Below are 27378 nucleotides of genomic sequence, written 5' to 3' on the forward strand. Positions count from 1 at the left end.
TTGGCCAGTATTTGATTGAGATTTTCTTTCTGGGCTGTGCTTTGTTACACCTGTTGAACTGTATAGTTACAGTCCTTGACACAGTCACAGTTCATCACTTACATTAGTCATTTACTAACCATGCTAGTAGCAATGTAGACTTTTCATTTTTCTAAACTAAAAGGCCTCAGGATCACCACAGCAACAAGGATTTCTCAGAAAATTATAAATGATGAGAACAATCTTATTTTTCTTCAGTTGGTAAGTGACTCATTGCACAGATACAATCATGTTCAGATCCTCATCATCAGCTTAGCAATTGCATCCTAAAAATTAACAAGTCAGGGTCACTGATGACCCGTCCCTCGCCATTTCTCCACCCTGATGTAAGGTTCATAAGCGTTGCTTTCTGGAATACGTTAGAGATGAATGACAAACTGATTAGCTAATATGCCAATTTCTGTTCAGGTGCTTTGCAAACTTAGCTCGAGGCAGAAACCCGGGCTTCAGGAAAAATAGTCTGCAATCGTTGCTAGGGGAACAGGCTGAGAAGTGTTTAATCTGTGTGCCTTTCAATTAATCATTCTTTTCAAATGATAGTGGTGAAAGAATTGTACCAATGTGACTTCCACTGGAGTGGAGCATAAATATTAGCATATTAGTCACCTACCTAAAGGCAGCATTACAGCAAGATTTCACATAAAATAACAAAGAAGTTAGTTCTGAAAAAATACAGATGTAGAAAATGTAGACCTTGGAGAAGAAAAATACCATTGCGGAATTGTTAGGATGAGCAAAATTGCTGTAATTAAGAGCGTGTGTGTGTGTGTGTGTGTGTGTGTGTGTGTGTGTGTGTGTGTGTGTGTGTGTGTGTGTGTGCCTAAACCCTTACAAGCAAAAGAGGGACATCTCAGAGGTACATAGTTTTAGAAGGAAGCATACTGTTCTGTAAAGAGTCCAAAGAGTGCAATGTTACTCTTCTTTAGTCAGAAAGAAAAGATAGCTATGAGGTGGCAGCTCCTCCTTTGACCTAGTCAAAGGTTGCTGTGTTAGCCTGGGTTTCCCCTTTTCCTAAGTTGAATTTTCATCCCTGAGAAGGCACAGTCCTAGGCACGTCTACAGAGTTTCAGGCAGGCATGAGTTTGCTTCTTTGTTTGCTTTTCTAGAAACTCTGCCTAGGGGTAGTTAATGGTTTAGATTTCGGTGATAAGTCTCTAACACCAGGGAGCATCCCGCCCTGTGCTGACTGACACACGTGTGGCATAGACAGGCTTTCAGGTTTGCTTGCACTGTGTGGCTCTCCTCTGTGAGGACAGCCTAGCACTGCAAACAGCCTTCGGACCACCAGGCTTAAAGGGGTCCTAGGAGCACTCTTGTTTTCCCTTTCCAATGCTCTCTCCCTGCTTGACCTGCTGTTTTGTTTTCTTTTTCTTTTTCTTTTTGTTTTTTCGAGACAGAATTTCTCTGTGTAGCTTTGGTGCCTTTCCTGGAACTCACTCTGTAGCCCAGGCTGGCCTCCAACTCACAGAGATCCGCCTGGCTCTGCCTCCCAAGTGCTGGGATTAAAGGCGTGCGCCACCACCGCCCGGCCTGCTGTTTCGTTTTCTGCTGCTTACATCAACGAGTCTCCTTAACTGCTCCCCACAACTGCACAGAAAATTATTTAGGGGAATCTAAAGAGAAGGTTAACCCTGCCCACTGTTTGAAAAGGGCTATGCTGTTGAAGGTGGGGGCAGTCTCTCGGACTGGAAGTCCTGTTAAATAAAGGGGGCAGAGGGGCAAGTGCCTGGGCATTGTTCATGGTGGGACAGCGGGTGGTCCTGCCAGTCTGAACCAGCTCAGGAGGTGGCTGGGCCCAACTATAGAAATAACACACAAAGCAGTCTCCTACAGGCTAAGTTTGGTAATTGTGATAGATCATAAGGAAAGACTATTTGCTTTTTAATGCTTGTGTTTAATCACTAACATTCTAGTAGAGAAATTTCTATCTATCTATCTATCTATCTATCTATCTATCTATCTATCTATCTATCTATTTTCAAGACAGGGTTTCTCTGTATAACTGTTCTGGCTGTCCTAGAACTTGCTTTGTAGACCAGGCTGGCCTCAGATTTATAGCGATCTACCTGCCTCTGCCTCCTGAGTGCTGGGATTAAAGGGGTGTAGCACCACTGCCCCCTGCCCCTTTTTAAATGATTTTGAGGTAGGTTTTCATTATCTAGCTCAGTCTAGCCTGAAAGCTGCTGTGTAGCCCAGGCTGTCCTCCAACTCACAATCCTTCTGTCTCAGCCTTCCTTCTCAGCGCTGTGATGACCGGCATGTGCCACCACGCCTATCTGAGGGTTTTGATAAAATGAGGAGTTATGCGAGCTTCCCATCTGAAGTCTAGAACTGAAGCTGCCTGTCATCACTGAGACATTGAAGGGCTCGCCACCACCAACCAGTGACTGTAATCAGATGTTGCCAACAGGGTCCAGAGCTGGGAGCCGACCACTTAAGGGGACATGCTTTTATTTCCTAAGCCTTCCTGCCTCCCGCTCTTATTCTGTTACTGCTGCAAGCAGTTTTGATTGTTCATCTGTCAGCATCACTCGATTCAAACTTACAGAGAGCCGGGAGAGACTGTGACAGATAAGCGGAGGAATAAATGAACAAGATAATTTGAGAAAAACAAATGCTGTAGGGAAACCAGATGAGACAACATGACAGGGCTCCTAGAGGGGGCTGGTCTTTACTTGTTTCTCTCTTGTCTGAGAACCATAGCAGCCAGCCTTAGGAAGACCTGGGTCCAGCCAGTATAAACTCTATAGCATATGAATAAGCTCGGAGTAACCAAAATCTAGTTGTGAAAAGTGTCAGTCTGAGCAGAGAGCACCGGGAAGAGGGGCAGTGATATAAGGAGACGCCAGTAGGTAGAGCCAGGTCACACCCATCTTATTAGCACACCTCAAATTTTCCTCCAAAGATGAACTCAACCTTCCCAAAGCCCCTTTAAACCACTGCAGCCTAAATTAGTTTCTTTTGTGAGATCTACAAATCTGGTCTATTTACTTAGGGGTTTGTGAGCTATAGCTTGGGGACTAAATATGGCTTACTATGCGCTTTTATAAAGAAAGCTTTATTGGAATGCAGTTGTGGCCGGCGATTATGGTTTTGAGTTACAAGGGCAAAACTGTGTGGGAGTGAGAGGAATTATACCGTCCATGGGGGGTGGGGGAGGGGCTGTCAGAGTCTCATTCTTTGATACTGCAGACACAAAAATAATTGGATATGTTAAACAGGAGTATAAATTCAGAACAGACTGTCTACACTAGCAGTTCTGAGTGACAGTTGCCCATCAGGAAGTACTCCAAAGCTGTTTGTCCTGTTCAGGTGGGTGCGCTTTCCTGGCTTTACAACAACCCTGTATAATGTCTTTTTGGGTTTAGAAACCTTAGGGTACAAGAACCCCAGTGGGACCTAGTTTCTTTTTTCTTTCTTTTCTTTTTTTCTTTTTCTTTTTCTTTTTTTTTAAGATTTCTTTAAAGGACACTTGTCCTAAGACCTGCATGCTTGGTACATGTAAGGGCTGTCCAGGCTGGTATGTGGGGTCAGGGGACTCACAACGGCTTGTAGTCACCAAGGTGGAAAAGAGCAGACTAACAAAGGTGCAAGCATCTCACTGTTTATTTCTAGGGCCTACAATAGTGCCATAATCTATTAAATTTCTACGTAAGTGTGATTGTCAATACAAGCTTTTACTTACTATACATGTAACTATGTGTGTAAGCACATTTTTGACTCAGTCTTTTCATCTGTAAAATGGGAACAGCTATCTAAGGAGTTCATGAACTTAAGCACCTTATGAATGTGAGCATAAAGGTTGGAAACATAGCTATATTTTAAGTGTAGCCTGCCATAAATATCTTGGCGATGACAAAGTGACAGTGTTTCAGGATGATTTTTTTTGCATATTAGATATTCTAGTACAAGGATATACCTGTGACAGACTATGTAAAAAAAAAAAAGCACATACAAAAATACAAGCATTTCTTCTATGGTTAGAACATAGCTCTGCTGAATTGGCCATGGGTACCAAAAGGTATTTATCCATATTCTAGGCCCTTTGGAAATGGACTGTCTTTTGGTGCTTTTAATTCCTCTCCCATAGGTTTCCTCAAATGAAGCTAAAGAAGCATCATACTGGTTCTGGGAGATCAAAGAAGGAGTACTTTAAAATCTTGCTTATATGGAACCTTGGAAGATTGCGAGTCAAGGTTACTATGCCCATCTGGACATCTCAAACTTCAATGATGTGTTGAGCCTTTATCCCGCTTGGTGAGCAAACTCCCTGCATTTACCTCTCCTTACTTTCCTAAGGTGAGATGCCTTATTTTATCGACTCTAAGATGCCAATGCCGACCTCAGTTCACTTTCTTACACTAATAAGAAAGAAAGAAACACCATCAATGAACTCTGTTGCTTTAGATTATATGCCGCATCTCAGAAATGATAAATATGTGAAAAATATGGGTCTTAGGATCAATTTACAACTCTTTAAAATATATATGAAAACAAGAAATGAGACAGTAATAATAATGTCCATATTCAGTCACTTGTATTCAGCATTCATCTGTGTTATATGCTTGCAAAAAAGCCTACCTATATGTTCACATAATGTCTATGATTCTGCTGGCTAAATTGAAGGATGGTGAGAGATCTTTTTTATACTTTCTGTTATAGTTTGTATCAAATAAAGAGACAGGGTGCAGAGAGGTTAGTGGTTAGTGTTGTAGAACCCCTCATTCTCAAGCTGGGTTCTGCTGTTTAGGGTTCAGGAGGAATTTTCCTTCCATTATTTATAAATACTTTTGACACACAATTGCCACTTTATGATAATCAACAGAGTACACACTTCAGATTAAAAAAAAATCCAACTTCATATAGATTTAAGGTCAGCTTACAGGAAAAAAATTAATACATGAAACATAATTTATATAACTTGGAATAAAAGTGACAAGAATTACTGTTTATGATGTAGGAAGGCTTGTCTATAAAAGACCCTGGCAAAGCACAAGAGCTCAAGACTTTGCTTCAGCTGGCTACAGGTCCTGAGCTGTTATCTGCAACTCGGACAAGTTAGACATTCAGTGCCCATGATGGTCCCATGGCTGAGAGATGAAGCCATGTGCACATCCTTGAGAGTGGAATATCTCAGGATGGGAGTTGGATGGTGAGGTTTGGAGTAATGAAAATGTGTGAGATTTGGGGAAATCTGAGAGCCACAAAAGGAATGAAGACACTTAGAAAGCCCAGACAGCTGAAGTGGAGTGTATGTCCTGAAAATTCACAAGGGTAGGTTGGGCCTTTCCTGTGGAGGTGATGGAATTGGTAGTTGTGGGGCACATAAGGCAGAGTTCTATGCCATCGGGGCCAGAGAGGCTGGAGAGGTAACAAGCATTTGGCTGGTCAGATAGACTACAGACAACAAAACAAGGAGATGTAGGGATCAGAGTGGCGCCATTGATAGGCTTACGTAACACTGTTGATGTTTTCCAAAGAACAAAATATTTCAGTGAAGGTTATGGGGTAAATGGTGGTGCTTGGCCCTGGCTGAGGGGGCAACAGAACTAGCCCTTCTGAGCTTTATGACCAAAGGTCAATTGCAGGACAAGAGCTTGTATTTATGAAAGCAGAGGTGGTGATCTGCTATCTACAGAAAAATCTAACAGTTAAGGAATAATATCCCAGGGTCGGGGCAGCACCATCCAGCAATCCTGTAAAACAGGCATTGCCGTTTCTGTTTTGATCTCAAAAAGCCAAGACTCATAAGAGGTGAAATGACTTTCCAAGGTCATCCTAACAAACAAGAGGTTTGCTGTCTGGCACCAAAGCTTTTAACAGTATCACCCAGCCTCTGATGAATCCATCACTACCGAGCGATGAACAGATAAACTACAAAAAGGAAAAGGAAAAAAAGGGAACGGAGTGCACGCTCCCATTGAACTGCACTTAAAAATGAAATATAACTATTAAAAATAATCACAAATATTATCTTGTCACGAATTTTCTAGCTTTGGTAAAAGAGTCAGTACTTAAAGCAAGTGGGAAGTGAGATGGCCTTTGCATCAGTTCTGTGATTCTGCTCCCGCTGTTCTCTGCGTTATGGCTCAAACAAAAACCACCCCGTTGTTATGTGTGTGAGAAGGGGTGTGGCTGGGGGGAGGATCAGAAGACTTTCAGGACAGTCACACTGGTCACGGTGACTCTGGAGGCCTCTGAGCATCCCAACAGTGCTCCAGCTTTGGTAGGAAGGCTTGGCTGTGGGGACAGCTGCCCGCAGACATGGCTGCGACGCACTGGCCTTCTAAGCACTTTTAGTGGCTCTCAGATTCCCTACTCACTCTGCTCCTTCGCATCTTCTTGGTGGCTGGGAGAACTGCTTTCCTGCTCCACACAGCTTTCACCTTGACAAATACGACTTGGCTTAAGTGTCCCTGCAGCCTTTTTAGCTTGCTCTTCTCATAGCAAAAGCGGCAGAAGGAAAAAGAGAGCAGGAATAGGAAAATTACAATGACGTGATAGGCAGATCCTTAGGCCGTCCGTAAGACTGTCCTCACCCAAACAGGATTTGATCTCCCTAGCAACCGCCCATCTTCACTCCTATGGAAGCCCAAGGCTGGAGTGCGGCTGAGTTTGCTTCGCTTACAGTTACCTTTTAAGGGCAAGTGCGAATACCCACCTTGCTTAAAACAGGGGTTATAACCCTTGTCAAAGCTCCCTCTGCATGTTCTTAAATGCTCTCATTTAAGAGCTTGGTGAGCAGCACTATGGAATAGAGATCTGTTCACTGAGTGACTCTGTGAGATTATTTTTACCTACAAACATTTATACTTGTCTTCAGGTGACCTAGCACCATAAAAGTTTCTGGGTAAATATGCCCAAAGCATCTTATAAAACATAGTCTCTGAAATTTACAAGTTTTTACTGAGTCAGGAGATTTGGAGGATGGACAAGGAAAAGAGTGAGAATAGCTTTAAAGCATGTCAAACTGAGTTGGGCACTAACTCTTGGGGCAGCTGAATTATCTGGTGTTGGAGTTTGTTCCCATACACCCTGTTCCCTAGTGGGTGAAACTGTGTTTGTGGGAGTACCCACAGGCCTCTGGGAGCTGCTGGGAAGGGTTATCAAGGTGCCAGATGATGAGAGAAAGGGACCCTTGGGCTGAGCCTTTGTGACACCATTAAGATATAGTAGCTGAGATACTGACTTCCAGTTGGCTATATGAAGGGGCAGAAGGGGAAGTGAATATATTTCTTAAAGATTTATTTATTTTTATTTTATATGCATGGGTGTTTTGTCTGTCTGTATGTCTGTGTACAACTTGTGTGCTGGGTGCCTATAGAGTTACAGATGGTTGTGAGTTGCCATAAGGGTGGCTGGGAATTGAACCCAGGTCCTCTGAAAGAATACTTAGTGCTCTTCATCACTGAGCCACCTATACAAGCCCTGGAAAGTGAATATTTATGAGTGGTCTAGTCTGAACTTTGACTGGAGTGGACACAAATGGAGTTTGCTATCTAAACATCACAGCTAGCTCTTGTGGTCACAAATCACACTGGTTTTGCTTTGGAGAACCTTCCTCCTTTATTTGAGACCCATATATATGTTTTAGAAATGGTTCAGGATTCAGGCCATGTCCATCAATCAGTACATTGCCTTGTTCATTGTACTTTGCTTTATTGCTCTGCTGCAGGGCTGTGTGCACGATCTAAGCCTGTTCAATGCTTGGAATGCTGGGCAAAAATATTTTCTCTTTGATTGAGTAATGCAATAGGGAAGCAGGCAGACTTAGGTCCTGAAGGTAGCCATTTTATAATCACAAATATACGAGCATATTCTAATATACTGTCAAACCTATGTTGCTATCAAATCCCATTGCAAAAATGAGAACATCGAGACTTCATGGTATCAAGGGACTTAAAATAAATGTTCCACATGACAGTCAGATTTCTATTCTCCGTCTACCACACCATCCTGTCTAAACAAGATTCTGACCTTCCCTTCAACAATTCTTCATTAATCGTGAGATCAAGAATTAAATTTTCAGGACATATTTTGAAATGTTTTTTTTTTTTTAATTTTGAAAAATGTGACAAATAGTGACTATTAGCTGCTTGGAAGAACCCAAAGAGCTTGAAGTAACAGACAGAATGCACCCCACCCAACAATTAAAATTAGCGGTAAGATTTAGTGAAATGTAAGGAAAATCCAAAACATTTTAAAAGAGTTCAAAATCAACAGCCCCAGGGTTTGTCTGTGGCAGATAAACTTGCTTCCACTGGCTACAGAAGAGGAAAATTTGGAGCCCTTAGTGGTTTTCATGAAGCTGTTTGCTTTTGGGCACACTGAGGGCATAGCCATTGGCTCGGAACGGCCTGCCTGAGCATTGTGTTTTTTCCATCACTGCTACAGTCAGGGGTGGGCTGTGTCTGTCCACCACATCATGTGTGGGTTTTAAGTATAGTTCCTCTTTCCAAAATGGAGTTCTCTGAAGAAATCTAGAATTCTTGACCGGGTGTTCGGAAGCAGAGATGGATCAGAAGTCTTCCTGCTGGGTTTTTGTCGAAACCCAGATACAGACATGTCATTCACCCAAACCAAATTGTGCTGTTTGCTAAAAATCTCACAAATCACTCAGCCAGCCCATCAGCTGTCAGTGCTATACACTCGCTCACTATGTGTCTAATTTGTAGGGTGGTGATTCTATTTCTTTGGAACATGAAGCTTGATAAGCATGGGATGAACAAATAGTACAGTTATTTTAAAATGCTTATGAATATAGATGTTTCCCCTTAGAACAGAAAGTCTGATAATCTTGTTAAAATGGTACAAGTTTAGTCCATAAACTATTCAGTCAATCGTCTCATACACTAGTAGTTAAACACAATTCTGAAATAAATTTCAGAAAATATTTTTCCTTTAGAGCATTTATTTATTAATTTCAAAATATTGTTTCTTAAATGAGCCTATAACTAACTATATTTATCAATTGTTGACTTAACTTTTTGGCATTATAGACAAGCAAATGAAGGAAAATTCAAGACATTTACAAAGATGTGCATTCCTGGGTTTCATTACCATCTATTGATTACTATGAGCATTATCTTGATGCTTTTATTTATTTTTTCCTAAGTAACAGTCACAGCACCTAAAAGTATACTGCATTTAACCGGACCACAGTGGAATTTTCCCTTCCTGAATCTATTCATTCTCTATCAATGAAACTGCATGAACCTAGTTCTTGGTATCTATACAGGATAAAGTCATATTTTGGTATCTTTATGCAATAGGTGACACAAAAATTATCACACAGTGACAGTAGCTCTTGAGGATTTGAACTTTGTTCTGTTTTGTCACACTTCCTTCAGGCAGCAAGATATCTATAACAGGTATGTGCACAGATGGTCTGTTACACAGTCATTTTTATCACTATTTTATCAGGCTGCTGTAAAGGCGGGAGCTTTGAATAGAGACAGACATGCTCTAGTTTAGAACTCCTTTAGGTTGTCCATTTGGGAATGGCTAAAGTGGCCACAAGAGCAGAATCAGAGAGGAAGAATCATCTAAGGATCCTGGTGAAGAGCCAAAAGGCTGTGGCAGAGAGAGGAGAAGACGGACTTCTTAATGGTGAATTGGGTGTGCAGACTGGAAGAAAGGAGGCAAAGACGACCCCAAGAAGGGAGGCAAGGATGGCTTGATCTACTGGAAGGACTGAATTCCTGTTGGCTGAAATGAAGAGGTCCCAAAAGAACAGATTAGGGGTGGAAGATTCAGTCTGGACTCTACGTCAACATACACAGTGCAGGGACAGCTAGCTGAACAGACACGTTCATGGGGTACCACTCACAATAACCACGTTACAGCATCGGCCTAGGTGTCTGCCAGATGAGTGGACACAAAGAAAGTAGCACGTTTACACAGTGGAGTTTTATTCAGCCACAAAGAAGAGTGAAACTATGTTGTTTGCTTGAAAAATAGACCAAGACAAGATCATCATATTAAGTAAAAGAGTAAGATTCAGAAAGAAAAATACTTCTTGTTTTCTCTCATTTGCAGTCTATCCTTTATATCAAAACATAAAACTCTCTCTCTCTATGCAAATATATATATATATATATATATATATTTCTTTTGCATATATATGTGCAAAAGGAAGTCTGGCATAAAGGGATAGACCAGTGGGAAAGCATGGGAGAAAGGAGACAGAAGAGCATGGGGGTAACTATGGTCAAGGCACATCATATTCTTGAGTAAAACTCTCTTAATGAACCACAGCACCATGTACAGTGGATACACACAAACGTAAAACAGAAGCGTGTCCTTGGCATGTGCTGACTTTGAGATGCCCGGGAGACATCCAAGAAGAGATGTTGAGGAGGGAGCTGGGCATATAAACACGATAGGCCAGCAATCTGGGCTGGAAAAAAAATCCATGTGGACATGTACACAGCACTGACACATCTGAGAAAGAGTGATGCCTCTAAGGAATGAGTGTTAGGAGGAAAGAGAAGTGGCCCCGAGGCAGTGGATAACTCAGCTTTCCTTCCATCTTTGGAGGAAGGACCCAAGAAGCGGCAGTAACGGTGGTTTGTGGACAGCAAGGTGTGCAGCCCTGGAGGCTGAGTAAAGGAAGGATTTGGAAGCCGCCGGAGGATGACCTGCTGCACCCTCCCCCCAGCCTTAATCTCCAGGGACACTAGAATAGCAACACCCATCTCCCCTCTTAGTCACTCTCTGCTTTATACAAAAGACTCGCCATTAATTAGCTTTCTTTTCTCAGCGGGAAGGAAACTCGAGAGCATCGCTTTGTTTTCTTCTTTTTCTCTCTTCAAACTCTTTGACTTCTTTCCACAATAAGAGTGCATCTTACTTTGGAAACCCGGTGCCCCTACACACATGAAAGAAGGAAGAAAAACAGCCTTCTGGCTCCCCACAAACTCTATCTTCTTTTTTATTCTCTTCTATTGCGTTCTACTTAATTAAAAGTAATGTTGTTTCCGATCCGATAGGTGGATTTCACCAACTGCTAATTCGTCATGACCACAGTATTGAAAAAACAGCTTTTCACAGCATCTGTCAGGGCCACATTCTTCATTAATCAGAAAGATAATGTTATTCATCTTTGCTTTTCCCAGTGAACCGTCTGTGAAATCAATGCTCACCACGTACTTGTTGAATGAATAGTTTTGAGACCCTAAAGTCACGTTTCTTGAATGCGGCTCTATGGATTTTTGTTGCCTTTACTTTATTGATTGCACCCTGTGTGGAAAACTGTTCCCTCAAAGCTCTTTGTCTAGAGATGATTTGAGTCTTTTTGAATAGCTCCTGGAAGAGCTGGTGAGGACCACCCTCTGGGTGACATCCACCAGTAGTGTTACTACTATATACAAAACCAGGGAAGGCATGCAGACCCATTTGCATACCTTTGCATATTCTCACATTAACCTTTTTGAGTGTGGCCAGTGGTGCTGAAAAAAATTAAGAGCCTGGCGAGTTCAATCTCTGAGACCCACACAGTGGAAGGAGAGAACTGGCTCCTGAATGTTATCTTATGACTTCTACATGCATGCTGTGGTGCATTCCCACCACAAATAAATGCAATAAAGTTTAAAAAAATGTCAAATTCAAACCAATTAAGCTCCCCTTAACCATCCTATAGTCTAAAAGAAGAGATCTCAATATTTTAGAACAATCTTATTTTTTAATATTGTAATTTTCATAGTGCTTCATGTCAAGATGAAATGTCTGTCACCCTTAGGAACAGGAGGAAAAGCTTCTATCAATTATCTGTAATTTGAAACAAATGGTCTGGAGAAAAATGATGAGTACCAACATGTCTTAGAATCCTAAAACATCTGATTAGAAATGATGTATGATATAACCTGCACACGCCACTCAATGAAGCTTTACCACAAAAGCCCAGCATGTGGTAAGTTCTCAATAAGTGTGAGCTGAAATGAAATGCTTCATATGAATACCTACAAAGAGTCATGAAGAAGATGGAGTGTCTTGCTACCATGTTATTCTTCTTCATGCAACCTGTCACTTACAGGAAGGAATGTGGTGATACAACAAAGTCCAGATTTTTGGAATCAGGTCAACCTGGGCACAGATCTGACCACCAAACTTGTGATGTTACTTACATGGCCTCCTTCTAACTTCAGGCTTTCAAATGTAAAATGAGAATATCGAGACTTACAGGGATATGACTGTAAGGATAAAGACAATATACATATAAAATAATTTACAACATACTAAATAACATGCAGAATGTGCTCATTAAATATGATAACAGAAATACGTCCACCAAATGAAAGCTTGTAGAGTGTTTTGGGGGTGGGAACTGGGAAAAGGTACCAAGCCACGTGGCTAAACATAAATAAGAATTACGGGTTAATTTAAGTGTAAGAGCTAGTTAATAGTTAGCCTGAGCTAATGCCCAAACAGTTTTAATTAATATAAGCCTCTGTGTGTTTACTTGGGTCCAAGCGGCCACAGGGCCGCGGGAGCCAGGCAGGAACAGGATAACTTCAGCTATAAGTGGGCTTGATCCAGGATGTATTTTCATGTGGAAATCATGCAGTAAGGGATTGATAGTTAAATCTTTATGTGGTGGAAGTCCCTAAATCCTATTTAACTCATGATAGAGCTTATCCATAATGGAATGATGGAATACACAATAAACCCAAGACTCTGAGGCTTGGTGGGGCTGAGAGAGATTGGTAGACTCGGGGGATTCTCCAGAGGCTTGGGTGTGGGGGACGGCAGACTAATCAGGGCAGAACAGAAGAAAACTCCACATTTGTTTTAAGACGCTGGTGTTCATGACTGTGGCAATGGCAAGTCTTAACCCCACACGGAGGTCACCTGGACGCTCAGGCAGGAGTGATGCTGCCATATTGGGACAGTCTTCCCAGGAAAACCTCAGTTTTGCTCTTAAGGTCGTTCTATTGATTAGATGTGGCCCACCATCCACATTATGGAGGAGCATTACTTTTATGTAAGGTAAACTAATGGCTGATTTTATCTGTCTCTCTAAAGTTTCTAACACAGCAACATCCACATAAGGGTTTGATTCAATGGTTGGGTACTCTAGCCTAGTCAGGTGGCCATGTGGAAATTACTACCATGGGTGGGGACACAGGCAACAGGGGACACAGGGCAAAAGGAAGGCTTTGGAGTAGATGTTCAGGTTTGCTTTGCTTGTGAGTTGTACGTGCTCTGTCCATTTTGTGGAGAAGTTATCATTTGGGTCAAAAGCCTACATGTAAATATGATGTCCCCACCACTAGCTGCTCTGGAGGCCCACAAAATCTTTGCAACATCAAACTTCTGTGGCCTCCTTTGCACCCAGCACCTGGCAGACTGTCTGGCCAGTCAAATTCAGTAACACTTTTTTTTTTTTATTTCTTGTTGACAAATAAACTGGAAGACTTGAAGTTAGTGGAAATATCATGCCAGATGAGATAAATAGGAATCTGAGAGGCCAATCTTTCCCTTAAACCTTTTATCTAAAAGACCAGTAATTCACAATGCTCCACCTTAATAAACATAAATACAGAGTTAATCTACAGAAGTCAAGATTTACTCTAAGAACTTGAACCACTGCTTATAAAATACTTATTGTACTTTTAAAAAACCTTTTGCTTAGAAGTCTGCCTCACCCACAAATCTATAAGCAACCTGGGAGAAAAGATGATGTTGTTGGTCTCACAGATACTGCTATTCATACCTACAATCCCCATTCCAAGGTGAGTGAACCATGAAGTGTAATAAAAGCACTGGGTTAGAACTGATTTACTAATTAACTGAGAAGTGAAATACAGGAACTTTTAATCCTGGATTCTCCACCATCAATGATGGGGAAGAAACCTGGCATCCAAAGTGTATGGGTAAAGGGGACCTCTGCAGATTATGCTTCAATGCATGGAGGAGCTGGTATGTGTCCACATGTGGGTATGTAAAGGCAGGAAGGCAGGTAGGAGATCCATAGCCAGCATTCAGAAGAATGGCATCCAAGGGATTGCACATGGATGTTTCCATGGAGACCTTCAGGTATCCAAAGCTACATCTCGCATCAGGGCCAACTGAACGCCAGGTCAAGGGAGCCCTGTGATCGGATCTGGGAAGGACTAGTGAGCAAAAATAAAAACTGCCATCTCACCCAGCATATTCCAAAGTACATTTTGTTTATCATGGATCCTTGGACATGTAGCAGGAATCTTAGAGAGTCTTATTAATAAAATCAAACCTGGAACCAGGTATTGGGGTGAAGCTGGAAGATCAGAGAAGCAGAACAAGCCACAGCTAACCTCACCTTGCCAGTTCCTCAGCTGGTCTTGTTTCCTCAGACTGGAAGCCTCTGAATCCTCATCCAGAATGAATCTCAGCTGAACTGCTGCTAGAAGCCTGAAAGCTTAACCAGCTAAATGCTTCTAGTTTCTGGTCTTCACGCCTTATATATCTTTCTGTTTTTGCCATCACTCCCTGGGATTAAGGGCTCACTTCTTGGGATTAAAGGCATGCGTCACCATGCCTGGCTGTTTCCAATGTGGCCTTGAACTCGCAGAGATCCAGAGGGATTTCTACCTCTGGAGTGCTAGGATTAAAGGTGTGAGTGCCACCATTTTCTAGCCTTTGTATCTAGTGGCTGTTCTGTCTCTGACCCCAGATAAGTTTACTAGGGTGCACAATATTTTGGGGAACACAATACCACCTCATTGGACATATTTTGCAGAAGTGGTTTCCAAGAAGGGCTGGAGATACTGACTCTGGGATTGTTTGTTTTATGAAGATTCCAGGACACTTGCTGATAGGAGCATGAATGTGTCACTCAGTCTCACAAACTTTGGTGTTTTTCTTCATGTGACTTCTATTCACACCATCCCACAGCAAACCCCATCAATTACAAATGAATGCTGATATACAGAATGTAATTAAAGCTGACATGATGATAAGCAGTAGGATTTAGTCAGACTTCATACGTCCTTTTAGGCCAGTGCATTTTCCACTTAGCCACATCACACATCAATGAGTTATCTACTAAACTCTACAAAGGGGAAAAAAATCAATGAACACATATTAATATTTTCAACGATCTAGGGGCAAAATGTGTTAAGAAGAAGACTCTTGACCAAACTCAATAGTAGGATCATAGAATTTGTGTCAAGTATGTGCCAATATCTGTATTTTCCAAGGTATTAGGGTAAACAAAATGGAGTTATAGAGGTAACTGGGTATGATGGCCTGTAAAAAACAGTCATATGCCTTTCACTTGAGTCCATAAACCTTGAGCACGCCATCAGTTTAAAGAACTGTGTGTATGTGCATGTGTTTGTGTTTGTGTGTGTGTGTGTGTGTGTGTGTGTGTGTGTGTGTGTGTGTGTGTGTAGGCGGGAGGTAGATGTCAGATGTCTTCTTTATTGCACTCCAGCCTACTTTTTCTGAGACAGGGTCTATTAGTGAACCTGGACCTTAACCTATTCTGATTGGGTAAGTCTAGCTGGCTAGCAAGCTCCAACCACCCTCCTGGTTCTGTCTCCTCATTGCTAGGATTATAGATACATGTCAGTATGTTTGGATTTTTTTCTGTGGATACTGGCAACCCAAACTCAGCCTCTCGTCCTTGTTACTGCAGACACTTCACTGCCGGAGCACCTACCCATCCCCTGTGCCAACATTTTGATGGCAAAAATTATGAGGGGAGAAGGGCCTATTTATGTTTATAAATGATTATCTCTGGATGTAAGACTAACAGGAGCCTTACTAGCTGCTCATGTGAGCACACACACACACACACACACACACACACACACACACACACGCACGCACGCTGTTATTACTTCTCTCTTTAAAAATCTAGTGTCTCCTCCCCACCTCCAATCCCCCCACGGATCCACAGCACACTTTGTACAGAACAGTGATGTTTTTCCCACTTTGGAACTGAACTACCTACAGAGAGCAATACTGCAGGTGCACTTTGAATGAAAGAGGCTTTGTCTTTTTTCCCCCCTTTATCATTTGCTAATGGGTCACAATGGCCCTATGAGAGCTCTCCACATACCCTGCCACCTCCCAGTGGCGGTGCTGGCTGTCTGCAGTTCATATGCTTCGCTGCAGAGATGAGTGGGCACTTAACTTCCTACTCAGGTTTGCAAGCGTTTGTTTAGAGTAAAAGTCTATGGATTAACAGAGAAGCATTAAGTTAAATTCCATTTATGACATCCTATAATTTTGAAAAAAAAATCCTTTCTGGGTGAGAATTAGACAAATAACTAGAAAAATACATTTGAGGGGCTAGGAGTGCAGCTCGGTGGTAGAACATGTGCTTTGCATTGTTGGGGACTATTATTTTAAGGTGTGTTACTTTTGTTTATGTTGCATTTGTTTAACTCTGTGAAGCTGTGTTACTGTGCCTGCCTAAAACACCTGATGGTCTAATAAAGAGGTGAATGGCCAATAGTGAGGCAGGAGAAGGGATAGGTGGGGCTGGTAGGCAGAGAGAATATACAGAAGAAGAAATCTGGGAAGAAGATATGTAGGAGCTGGAGAAGGAGGAGGACTCCAGGGGCCAGCCACCCAGCTACCCAGCCACCCAGCTACAGAGTAAGAGTAAGATTTACAGAAGTAAGAGAACTGGAAAAGCCCAGAGGCAAAATGTAGATGGGAATTTAGGTTAAGAAAAGCTGTCAAGAAACAAGCCTAGCTAAAGCTGGGCATGTATAATTAAGAATAAGCCTTCATGTGTGATTTATTTGGGAGCTGGGTGGCCGGCCCTCCAAAGTAGTAAAAAAAAAAAAAAAATTGTATATCTGAGGCCTCCAGTTTGACCCCCCAGACACATGTTTTCTCTTGGAATGTCCACAGGAAACATTTTTTTTCCTGAGAAGAAGCTATTTCCTAAATAATATAAAAACAAAAAAGATTTGTAATTTCCTAGTTTCTATACAAGCTAGATGTAGATGTAATTCTGAACAGACAAATAAAATATCACCATAGCTAGACAAATTTCTCAGTATGACTCTAAGAGCTATGAAACTGTGCACAGTGGAGGCTGTTGCCAGGTGTGAGGGGCAGGCAGTGGCGGCAGCTTCTGTCCAGAGGGACAGTGGGGGCTGACCAATGGCAGTTGATTTTCTTTAAAAAAAAAACATTTTTACTGAAAATTTTTTTCTCATGCAATATAAAAAATTAAAAATAACCCACAAGAAACACACACACACACACACACACACACACACACACACACACACACACACACACAAACACAAACACAAAATCTGAAACCATAATATACAAGTAAAAGGCCAGTGAGAAAAAAGTATGTCCAAATAAAACAATATGGGACAAAACGTCTACGCAAATACCATTGAGTTTGTTCTGTGCTGGCCAACTGCTGCTGGGCATAGGGCCTGCCCTTCAGTGTGGTTTGTGTACCCAGTGAGACATCATTAGAGAAAACTGATTTTTTTCCTTTGCAGCAGCTGATTTTCTTGTCAATTGTATTGGAGTCATAATTTTCTATGAATGAAGGGATAAATTTGTCCTGTGTTTACAAAACCACATTTTCTTTTGTTCTTACACAATAACCAAAAGGAGAAATACAAATTTTGTGTGGGAGGTAGCTGAATATCAAGAAGTATTTAAATGGTAAGACTGTAGCACACGTGATCAATAAGAGTCAATGGAAACTGGGACACATGACCAGATTCTTGTGTGGAACATGCTCACAGGCTCCTCTAGGAGGACTGAGTCCAGATCTAATTATAATGCATTTGTTAATTTTAACAAAGATGTAGACCACAGAAGAGAGCATGATTAAGTGCTATCATTTTATTATTGCAGGGACTCAACTAGCAATGTAAAACAATCCTTTTCTAAAGGAGTTGATGATAACACACACACACACACACACACACACACACACACACACACACACACACCCCAAAAAACATTGATGGTAGGGCTGCATTTATAAAAGCAATTTGTGCAATTTGTCTAGTTGATTAAGAGGCATAAAGATTTATTTTAAGGCGATCTGTCACAGCACTTCTTTTGTTTTCTAATTTAACAACAATTGAAAAACATTAAAAAATTTAAATATATTGTTAACTGAAATAATGTTATGTAACTTTCTTCTTTCCCTTCCCCACTCCAGCCCTTTCCATGTGTCCCTCCTCTAACCCCTAGGTTGGTCCACTCTCAAGTTCATAGTCTCTTTTTCTTTATTACTATTGTATATATTCAAATATTGGCATAAATATGTATATATGACATAAACATGGAGGTGCTTAAACATAAATGTCTGTATACTCAGACATGCACTGTTTTCTATTTTAAATAAGTGGAACTGTACGTTAGAGATGCCCAGTCCCTGGCCTTTCTCCCTCAATAGCATAAACTTACCATAATCACATGACAGCACATTTCAATCCACCTCATTCCTTTTCAAGTTATGAACTCTTCATTGTCTGGTAGAGCTCATTCACTTAACAGATGTTTAGTACCCATTTACCATGTGCTAAGCATACATCCAGGTATCAGGAACACAGAATCTGGCGGAAACCAAATCACTGGCTTCCTGGACAACCCCTCTACCATCTCACACTAAAGGAGTGCAGAGGTAACGCACACAGGGGCATAACACGTGGTCACACATTTTTCTCGAAGGGAGAAAAATTGCATGGGGCCCAGCCCTAGACGAAGAATTACAGGCCGCTAAGGACTACTGAGAGGGAGAATCAGCCTCTCCCAGGGATTAGAGCCCTTAGTTATCCAATACAAAGTGGTCAGCTCTGAAGCCACATACTACAGCAGAAATGGACACAGCAGACTCTCTTTATATATTTGTGCATATATACATAGGCACACACACATATATACATATACATGCACACATATATGAATGAACACCACACATATAGGACACAGCTGGAGGAAATGCTACTGTTAACATGGGGGAATATGCACAGGTGGAAGGTTCTTCACTTTTAACTCTATAGAATTCTTTACTATTTGTTCTTTTCCACAATTAGCATGTGCAACTTTCATGAAAAATTTGAGTTATGTAGAAAAACTCTCAACCGACAATTCCTATGTGTCTGTGGACTTAGCATTCAGGTTGTGTTTACATTGTCTCAACCCAAAGGTAAAAACTCCATTAGGTTCAAAGACCTAAGGAAAGGTTGGGTTTTCACAGGAAACTAAGGACCCTGAGATAGAGACCGAGAAATTATTTGCCTCAGAGAATCAACGTTATAGAATACACTTTGCTTCCCAATTTCTTCAGCTAGAATTTTATGTCCAAAGCAAAGAACATTTACATGTGACTGAATGCAGGAACCCATATGCTCCATGGCAGTCTGTACCACTTATTTTCAATGAGATAAAATAGCTTATTTAAACTTTGAATTTCCCTATTGGGTTCAGACGATTCAGCTGTTTATCCAGCAGCACCCTACTTAAAAATAGATAGCATGACATTTGTGGGTGCTTTAAAAAATACCCATTGGAGAGAGGAGCAGAGCGCTCACGCCACACTTATCATTTCTATTATGTAAGAGTGGCGAATTGTTATGAAATGAAGGCTTCACAGAAAACAGTCTTCCTCCCAACAATAAAGGAGCCAGTAGCCTTCACTGGCTGTACAAGGGCATGCCAATTGAATATTACTACTTGGTGATTATAATTGATGTCATGAAAGTCCACTAATAATATATGGAGATTCTTCTTCTGCCATCCTCCTCGTTACAGACTTTCCACCCATCAACTTATCAACGCCTTACCGAGTGTCTGCTACCTGGTAGGTACTGTCAGTTGTAACTGAATACACAGGTGACATTGAGTATATTTTACAGATCTGTGTAACAAGACTTGCATCAATCTCCCAAACGTAATTGGTATGATTAATATTGACCTTAAGCCTGTGGTCCCACAGTTCCATAGACAACCGGGACAAGTATTAAAATAGGTTGAACTTAAGGGTGTGTTGTCATCAGAAAGACCAAACTGGAGATACACAAGAATCTGAAATATTGAAATTGTGGTTCCGATCCAGCACCACTGCTGATGACAAAGGATAGGGCCGCGAGGAAATGAAACCCAAAGCACTTCTTTCCCACCCAACGTAACACACCGATCTTGGCATCTTACTGATTTTATTTATTAAAAAGATATGCTTTATGAGGAAATTGCATTTGCTTGGTGATATGAAGGAGGAAATCAGGTCTGTGCGAGGAACCTGATGTGGTCTTCACCAGGCAATGTTTTTTTTTTTTTTTTTTTATCTCCAGTTTTATCAGCGTTTTCTGAGTACTCATCAAAGTCCGACAGGGTTAGGTCCATCTTCCTTCATCAAGTATGCACTTTACCCCAGGAGCTGTCACTCACACGACAGGTGGATGGATGGGCCCACTAAGGAGGAAGTGAACTGTTCTACGACTTGAATACTTAACTTGTTCAAATCAGATTTGCCACCTGCTCCTTCCCAAGGGGAACTGGTGACCTGAGGCCATCCCAGTGAGTGGCCAGGTTAAGGGAAGAGAGTCTGCTATAGCTCATTTTTTCATGGCCCTCTAGAATTTACCTCACAGAGGCAGCTTAAGTGGCCCCCTGCCCGAAACATTGTTTCTCCATTCCTGTTTTCCTTTTCTCAGATTCTGCAAATGCTTTTAATGGTCTTGGTGTCCCCCAGTCAGAGTAGGGATTTTGTGTTTTCTTTTCAATAGCATGGTCTACTTCTGAGCACCCTGTGGCATTTTGTAAAAGTGATAAATACTAATGATGAACAACCTAGCAGGCCCTTGGGTCCCCAGGGTTACGGGAGGACTCAGAGTGAGGGGAAGAAACAAAGCCATTTCTAACACAAAGGCAAGAGGTAGCCAGCCTCTCATTAGCTCCAGCTGTTAGATGTGAAAAAGATTGGTAATAAAATGATGCAGGGATTTTGTGTCGTGGAGCCAAGTGTGCAGAACAGGCTTCCAAGATGTGTTTCCATCTTCTTTCCAATTTGGGGTGTTATGATATAACAGGTTTTTGAAATCTAACCAAATGTTACTTCCTTTCTTCTTCTCCTCTTACATTGAATGCATTGTAATGAATTAGATCTCCCTCTTCAATAATCTAGGCTGTTTATTTCCTATAAACGTACGTTTAATTGACTTATTTGCTTCAAATTCATTTTCACTTGAAGATGTGAAGATTCTTAGCTGTTTTCTCCCTCTCAGCACCGTGTCTTGTCCTACTTGCTCACAACTCAGGTATGAGTACATTAATCTTGGCAAGTGATGGATACACCTGTTCCTATAATTTATACAAATGTACCCTCATTTTCATAAACAAAGCTTTAAAAAGCTTTGAGTTATAAAAACACTTGAAATATAATTGATAATTTCATTTTCACTTCGAGTGTTTTTAGGACCAAACTCTGGACTATGAAAGCCACAGACTGGGATAAAGGCAAATACTAAAAAGTGTTCTTATTAATGAGGCATGGCATCTCCATATTGTTTATTTTTCTTTAACAAAGCCAAAATAGGTGCATCTACTCATCAATTTTGAATAGAACATGACAAATTTGTGTTTTCTAAAAAATATTATAAAACTTCTGGGTTTTTTTTGTCCTATTCTGTTCTCAGTAGGTTAGGTTGATAGAAGGACTTATTTTCTTGAGACACTTATGGAGGTGCTGTGAACATTGTTATTTTCTTCATCCTGTGATAACTGTGACTACAGGATACAAATTAGTGAATCAGTGCATCCATGCATTCATCCACATGTATAGAGTCCCTCTTGTATGCCAAGGAGGGTGGGAGCAGCAAACAGTGTTCATGGTCTGATATTTATTCCCAGGAGTCTTTCTGTTCATTGAAAGAAGAGGTGGAATTACTGCAGAGGAAGGAACCACAGTCCGCTATGTACTGTAAATTGGTTAAAAAAAAAAATGAAAACATATCTATAGTATTGGCATAGTAACTAGTTCAAGGTCTTCCTTGACTTGAGACTAGAAAGACGGGCCAGATGTTGCCAGCTGGGTGGAAGGAGAAGAAAGGCTGCATGCGGAGACAAGAACATGTGTGTCTTCCCAGCACATCTGCAAACTGATTATGATACATGGAGAGCTCACAGGAAACAAGGTTCACTTCAGACCTTGGGTATCTCAATAGTACTGCCAGACTACATGAACACTATCCAGACTTGTGCTAACAATAGTCTTGATTTGGTTGAAAGGTTTAGAAGGTATTTTTAAGGCCTTCACTCCTTGAGCTATCTCCGTATCCCTAATGAGGCACTCTGAACAATAGAAAATGACTATTTTTCTTCTTTGCTGTTGTTTGTGTCTTTCTGGGATATAGATCATCTTTTTTTTTTCTTTTCTTTCCATTTTGAGGGTTTCTTTCTATAGCCTTGGCTGTCCTGGAATTTACTCTGTGGACCAGGCTGGCTTTGAACTCACAGAGATCCACCTGCCTGTGCCTCATAAGTGCTAGGATTAAAGGTGTGCGCCACTACCGACTGGCAATAGGTCCTCTTTTCTAAGATTCCTGATTGTTGCCTAGAGAAATTTCCCCAGACAAAACTTTCTCTTTCCCCGAATAGAACAGGACATTTCACCATTTCCTCAGCCACACTAGGCTGTCACCCTACCCTCATCTACTACTCATGGCTGCTCTTCTCCACAAGAATTTCCTCATGCTGATGTTCAAGATCTCCACAAGTATGACCTTACCTGCCAATGGATTTTCTCTAGCTGAGGTACAGTGATCCATCCCTTCACATATTCTCTCATGCACTGGCTGTGTAGAGGACCTCTACACCTCAAACCATGACTTCTGTAGTATCATCTATCTTATAGTAATGTTCTATTTCCCCTTATCAGCTCATTTGGAGAGTCGTCTTTCATTTCTCAAAATGCCGGCAGCTCTATCAGTTTCCTCTGCTGCGGTATCATGTCACCACAAGCCCATCAACTAGCAAACAACTCACACTTATTCTCTCACAGTTCTGTAGGTCAGAAGTCCAGACCAGGGTTATGAGCTGAAAGGCTCATACCAGCAGGGCTGATTGCCCTTCCTTGCCTTTTTAACTGTCTAAAGTGGCATTCCTTGGCTCATGATCTCTCTATCTTCAAAACCAAGAGTGGGTCAGCTTTAAATCTTTTTGTGCTTCTTGAGTCAAATGGAGTTCTGTGGTTGAAAGTCTCTCTACAGGGTCCCTTATGAATATATGTATTTAGGGTCCACCATAGATTAGGATAATCTCCCCGTGAAGATATAGAATGTAATCACATTGGCAAATTCCTATTTACCATGAAGATAACAAACACACTCCCCTAAGATCATGACATGGTCACATTGACTATCGTTCCTCTCCTTACTATAATGGCTCGCGTCATCACTTGACTATTCTGTGCTGGCCATCACTTATGATGTAGACACCAGTGACATCTCCATTGTACAGATGAGGAGGCTGGAGCACAGAAACGTTAAATAGCTCAGCCAGTTCACATAGAGGATTTCGAGACACTTGTGCCCCCAAAGCTTTTACTCACGTTCTGCACTGTCTCTCGTGGTCTATGACTATGCTCATATGCATATTGATTTTCACAGTAGGGGCTCCAAAGATTAGCATGGGCAACACAAAATGGAAAGTTTCTTAGAAATTGTACACTCCACTCCCCTACCTGCATTCTTAGGTGTTTCTTCTACGGAGAACACTGCCCATTAGGTGGCTGGGTGGTAACAAGCAACCCTTTGCTTCTCCAATAAAGACTAGTGGAAGCTCCCTGGTTAGGCTAACATCAGGCTGGGGCTGAAAAACACTGGGGACTGACTGAGTTTCATCAAAAGGGCTATGGAAAGAGTAATGACAGGGCAAGACCTGTAAAATGATTCCTGCACAAAAGAACAATGGAAATGTAGCAGAAATGTAGAGCTTAGCTGCTTCGTCTGTAGGGAAAGCAAGGAAGGGTGAAAGTTTCTGTAGACGGAGGGGCTGAAGGAGAAAGGATGAGAACAAAGAAAGCCATAGCACACAGAAAAGTATTTCCCACCAACAGTAAGGGAGAACTATACCCAGGGCAGGGCAGACTGCTGGATGTCAGAAAGCAAAGGAACACCGATAGCTAGTGAAAAATTAAGGCTTTTTCTATGACCACAATACATGAAGAATAAGCCCCTTTCTCTCATTCTAAGAAGGCAGTGATCACAGGATGAGTAGAAAGAGTCAGCCTTTGGAGTCCAGCACACCGAAGGGCCAATTCTTTTCTTTTTTTTTCTTTTTTTTTTTTTTTTTTGGTTTTTCAAGACAGGGTTTCTCTGTGTAGCTTTGCGCCTTTCCTGGTACTCGCTTTGGAGACCAGGCTGGCCTCGAACTCACAGAAATCCGCCTGCCTCTGCCTCCCGAGTGCTGGGATTAAAGGCGTGCGCCACCACCGCCCGGCCGAAGGGCCAATTCTTTAATAACAGTGTCATAAATGGTAGTCCCCTCATTTACAGAATGGACAGAAGAACCATCCTGGCATAATCTTTCCAGGGATGAATAACATCCTGCAGCCCCAGAAGACTACAGGCAATCTCATTTAGCACTGCAGCTAGATGTTATGTATTTAGATAGATTTTACTCTGTGTGTGTGTGTGTGTGTGTGTGTGTGTGTGTGTGTGTGTGTGTGTGATAAATTTTAGGCCTCCTGAAGGCCTCTCCGCTACCGTTGCAAACAAACCAAATCAGACCGAATCAGGAAAAGCCCAGGTTTAATGGGTAAAGCGTTCCTGGGCGATTCCCTGGCCTGGCAGAGAGGAGAAGAGGATGAGACCAGCAAGAACCATGTGTCTGATTTCAGGGATGCGGCTTATATACCCTGTGGGAGTGGTCTGAGCCTCTCTGGGGGAGGAGCTGTGTTTGGTGGGCTTTGAAGGGGCGGGTTTAGAGAAAAAGATGGGGAGAGGAGTTGAGGTGGATCTTCCACTAGACTCCTTCCAAACATTCCAGACTCTTTGGGTACAGGGATGCCAGTGTGCCGGGGGTTGAGGTGGAGTTCCCACCCAAACAGGGGGCAATGTGCTGGATCATGGACCACAGCTATGAATGAGACTAGGCACCAGCTTTTGTGGAACCATTAGGCTAGAGGAAGAGCCAGCCATGGAATGAGCAACTCCGTATACAACACAAAGTTCATGGCAAAGAAGTGATGGATGTTATGAGGACATGATGGAAGAGGGTATCTGTGATGGCTCATCTCTGTTGTCCACAGGACTGGAATTGGAGTCACTTAACGTGTTTATGTTTCTAGCAAGGCTTCACTGAGGAGGGAAACCCTCCCTAGATGTGAGCAGCACCATCCTACAGGCTGGGGGCTTGGACTGAATAAAAAGGAGGAATTGATCTGGGCACTGGCATTTATTGCTCTGTTTCCCAACTGTGGATGCGATGTGGCCAGCACACTCACACATCTGCTGCTGTGTCTTCCCTGACACACACACAAAAAAAACCAAGATAAACTCTTCCTTCACTGGTTTTCTGTCAGGAACTTTGCCACAACAATGAGAAAAGTAACCAATACAGCACTTGATTCCAGTCCGGGTCACCTGGGAGGGCTTTCCAGAGGCAATGACATCTCGTACGAGACTAGAAGGTTGAGAAAGGGGTCAGTATGAAACAGGGGATGAGGAGGATGGAGAAAAGAACCCATGAGGATGCAGCTTGTGCATCCTCTCTCCCGGTGAGAGGATGTGATGCCTGTAAGTGAGAGAAACAGACCATGATGGCAGAAGTGCTGAGTGGACGTGGAAGAGGAAGGAAATGTGTCCCAAGTCATGTCATAAGTCACATTAAAGAATCTCAGTTTTTTTAAAATTTTATAATTAATTTAATTTTACATATTGGCCATGGATTCCCTTGTCCTCCCTCCTTCCACCCCCCAGCCATTCCCCCCAACCCACCCCCTATTCCCACCTCCTCCAAGGCAAGGTCTCCCCTGGGGAGTCAGCCCAGCCTGGTACATTCAGTTGAGGCAGGTCCAGTCCCCTCCTCCCTACACCAACGCTGAGCAAAGTGTCTCAGCATAGGCTCTAGATTCCAAAAAGCCAGCTCATGCACCAAGGACAGGTCCCAGTCCCACTGCCTGGGGGCCTCCTAAACACTTCAAGCTAATCAACTGTCTCACTTATCCAGAGGGCCTGATCCAGTTCCATGGGGGCTCCTCAGCTATTGATTCATAGTTCATGTGTTTCCACTAATTTGGCTATTTGTCCCTGTGCTTTTTCCAATCATGGTCTCAATATCTCTTGCTCATATAATCCCTCCTCTCTCTCACCGATTGGACTCCTGGAGCTCCACCTGGGGTTTGGCCTTGAATCTCTGCATCTGCTTCCATCAGTCACTGGACTTGGGCATATACCCCCCAAGAAACTCAAACACACCACAAGGACACATGCTTAACTATGTTCATAGCAGCATTATTTGTAATAGCCAGAACATGGAAACAACCTGGATGCCCTTCAACTGAAGAATGGATAAAGAAAATGTGGTACATATACACAATGGAGTACTACTCAGCAGAGAAAAACAATGACATCATGAGGTTTGCAGGCAAATGGATGGAACTAGAAAAATCATCCTGAGTGAGGTAACCCAGACTCAGAAAGACAAACATGGTATGTACTCACTCATAAGTGGATACTAGATGTAAAGTAAAGGATAACCAGACTGTAACTCACAACTCCAGGGAAGCTACCTAGTAAAGAGGTCCCTAGGAAAGACACATGGATCGCCCATCGACAGAGAAATGGATGGGATCTACATGAGCAAACTGTGGGTGGGGGGTGATGGAGGGCAAGGGTCGGGGGAAAGAGAGCTTAGGGGAGTGGGAGGTTCCAGCTGGATCAGGAACAGAGTGGGAGAACAAGGAATAGGAGACCATGATAAATGAAGACCCCATGGGAATAGGAAGAAGCAGAGTGCTAGAGAGGTCCCCAGAAATCCACAAAGATACCTCCACTATAGACTACTGGCAATGGTCAAGAGAGTGCCTGAGCTGACCTACTCTGGTGATCGGATGGCTGAACACCCTAACTGTCATGATAGAATCTCAGTTTTATAGTGGGGGTAGAGAGGAACCATTCAATGACTTGTGTGTGTGTGTGTGTGTGTGTGTGTGTGTGTGTGTGTGTGTGTGTGTTGTGACACAGAGAGAATGTACATGTGCAAGAGCCTCACCATGGTGCTCAAGCAAGCCTCAAGTCCACTGTGTGACTAAGGTGGCCTTGAACTCAGACTGTCATGGCCTCTCACTGCTGGAGTTTTGGGGTCTTTGCCACCATGTTTGATTCACTGAATGATTTTTCAGCAGAATGTTTAATG

General features: G+C 42.2%; 1 protein-coding gene across 25 annotated transcripts in view; it reads right to left on the reverse strand.

The window, feature by feature from the left end:
• Dlgap1 (DLG associated protein 1) overlaps positions 1 to 27378 on the reverse strand; it is an 823903-nt gene that overhangs the window by 233060 nt on the left and 563465 nt on the right. For 12 of the 25 annotated variants that reach the window (XM_052750118.1, XM_052750116.1, XM_052750115.1 and 9 more), the window contains one exon: positions 6363 to 6476. The exons of the other annotated variants lie outside the window; for them this stretch is intronic. In XM_052750118.1, the coding sequence (XP_052606078.1) occupies positions 6363 to 6476 (114 nt within the window). The remainder of the gene's footprint in view (positions 1 to 6362; positions 6477 to 27378) is intronic. 25 annotated transcript variants of the gene reach the window in all.

This window comes from Peromyscus californicus, unplaced genomic scaffold (genome assembly GCF_007827085.1).
Source record: "Peromyscus californicus insignis strain IS unplaced genomic scaffold, ASM782708v3 Scaffold_21__1_contigs__length_65335640, whole genome shotgun sequence".
NCBI lineage: Eukaryota > Metazoa > Chordata > Mammalia > Rodentia > Cricetidae > Peromyscus > Peromyscus californicus.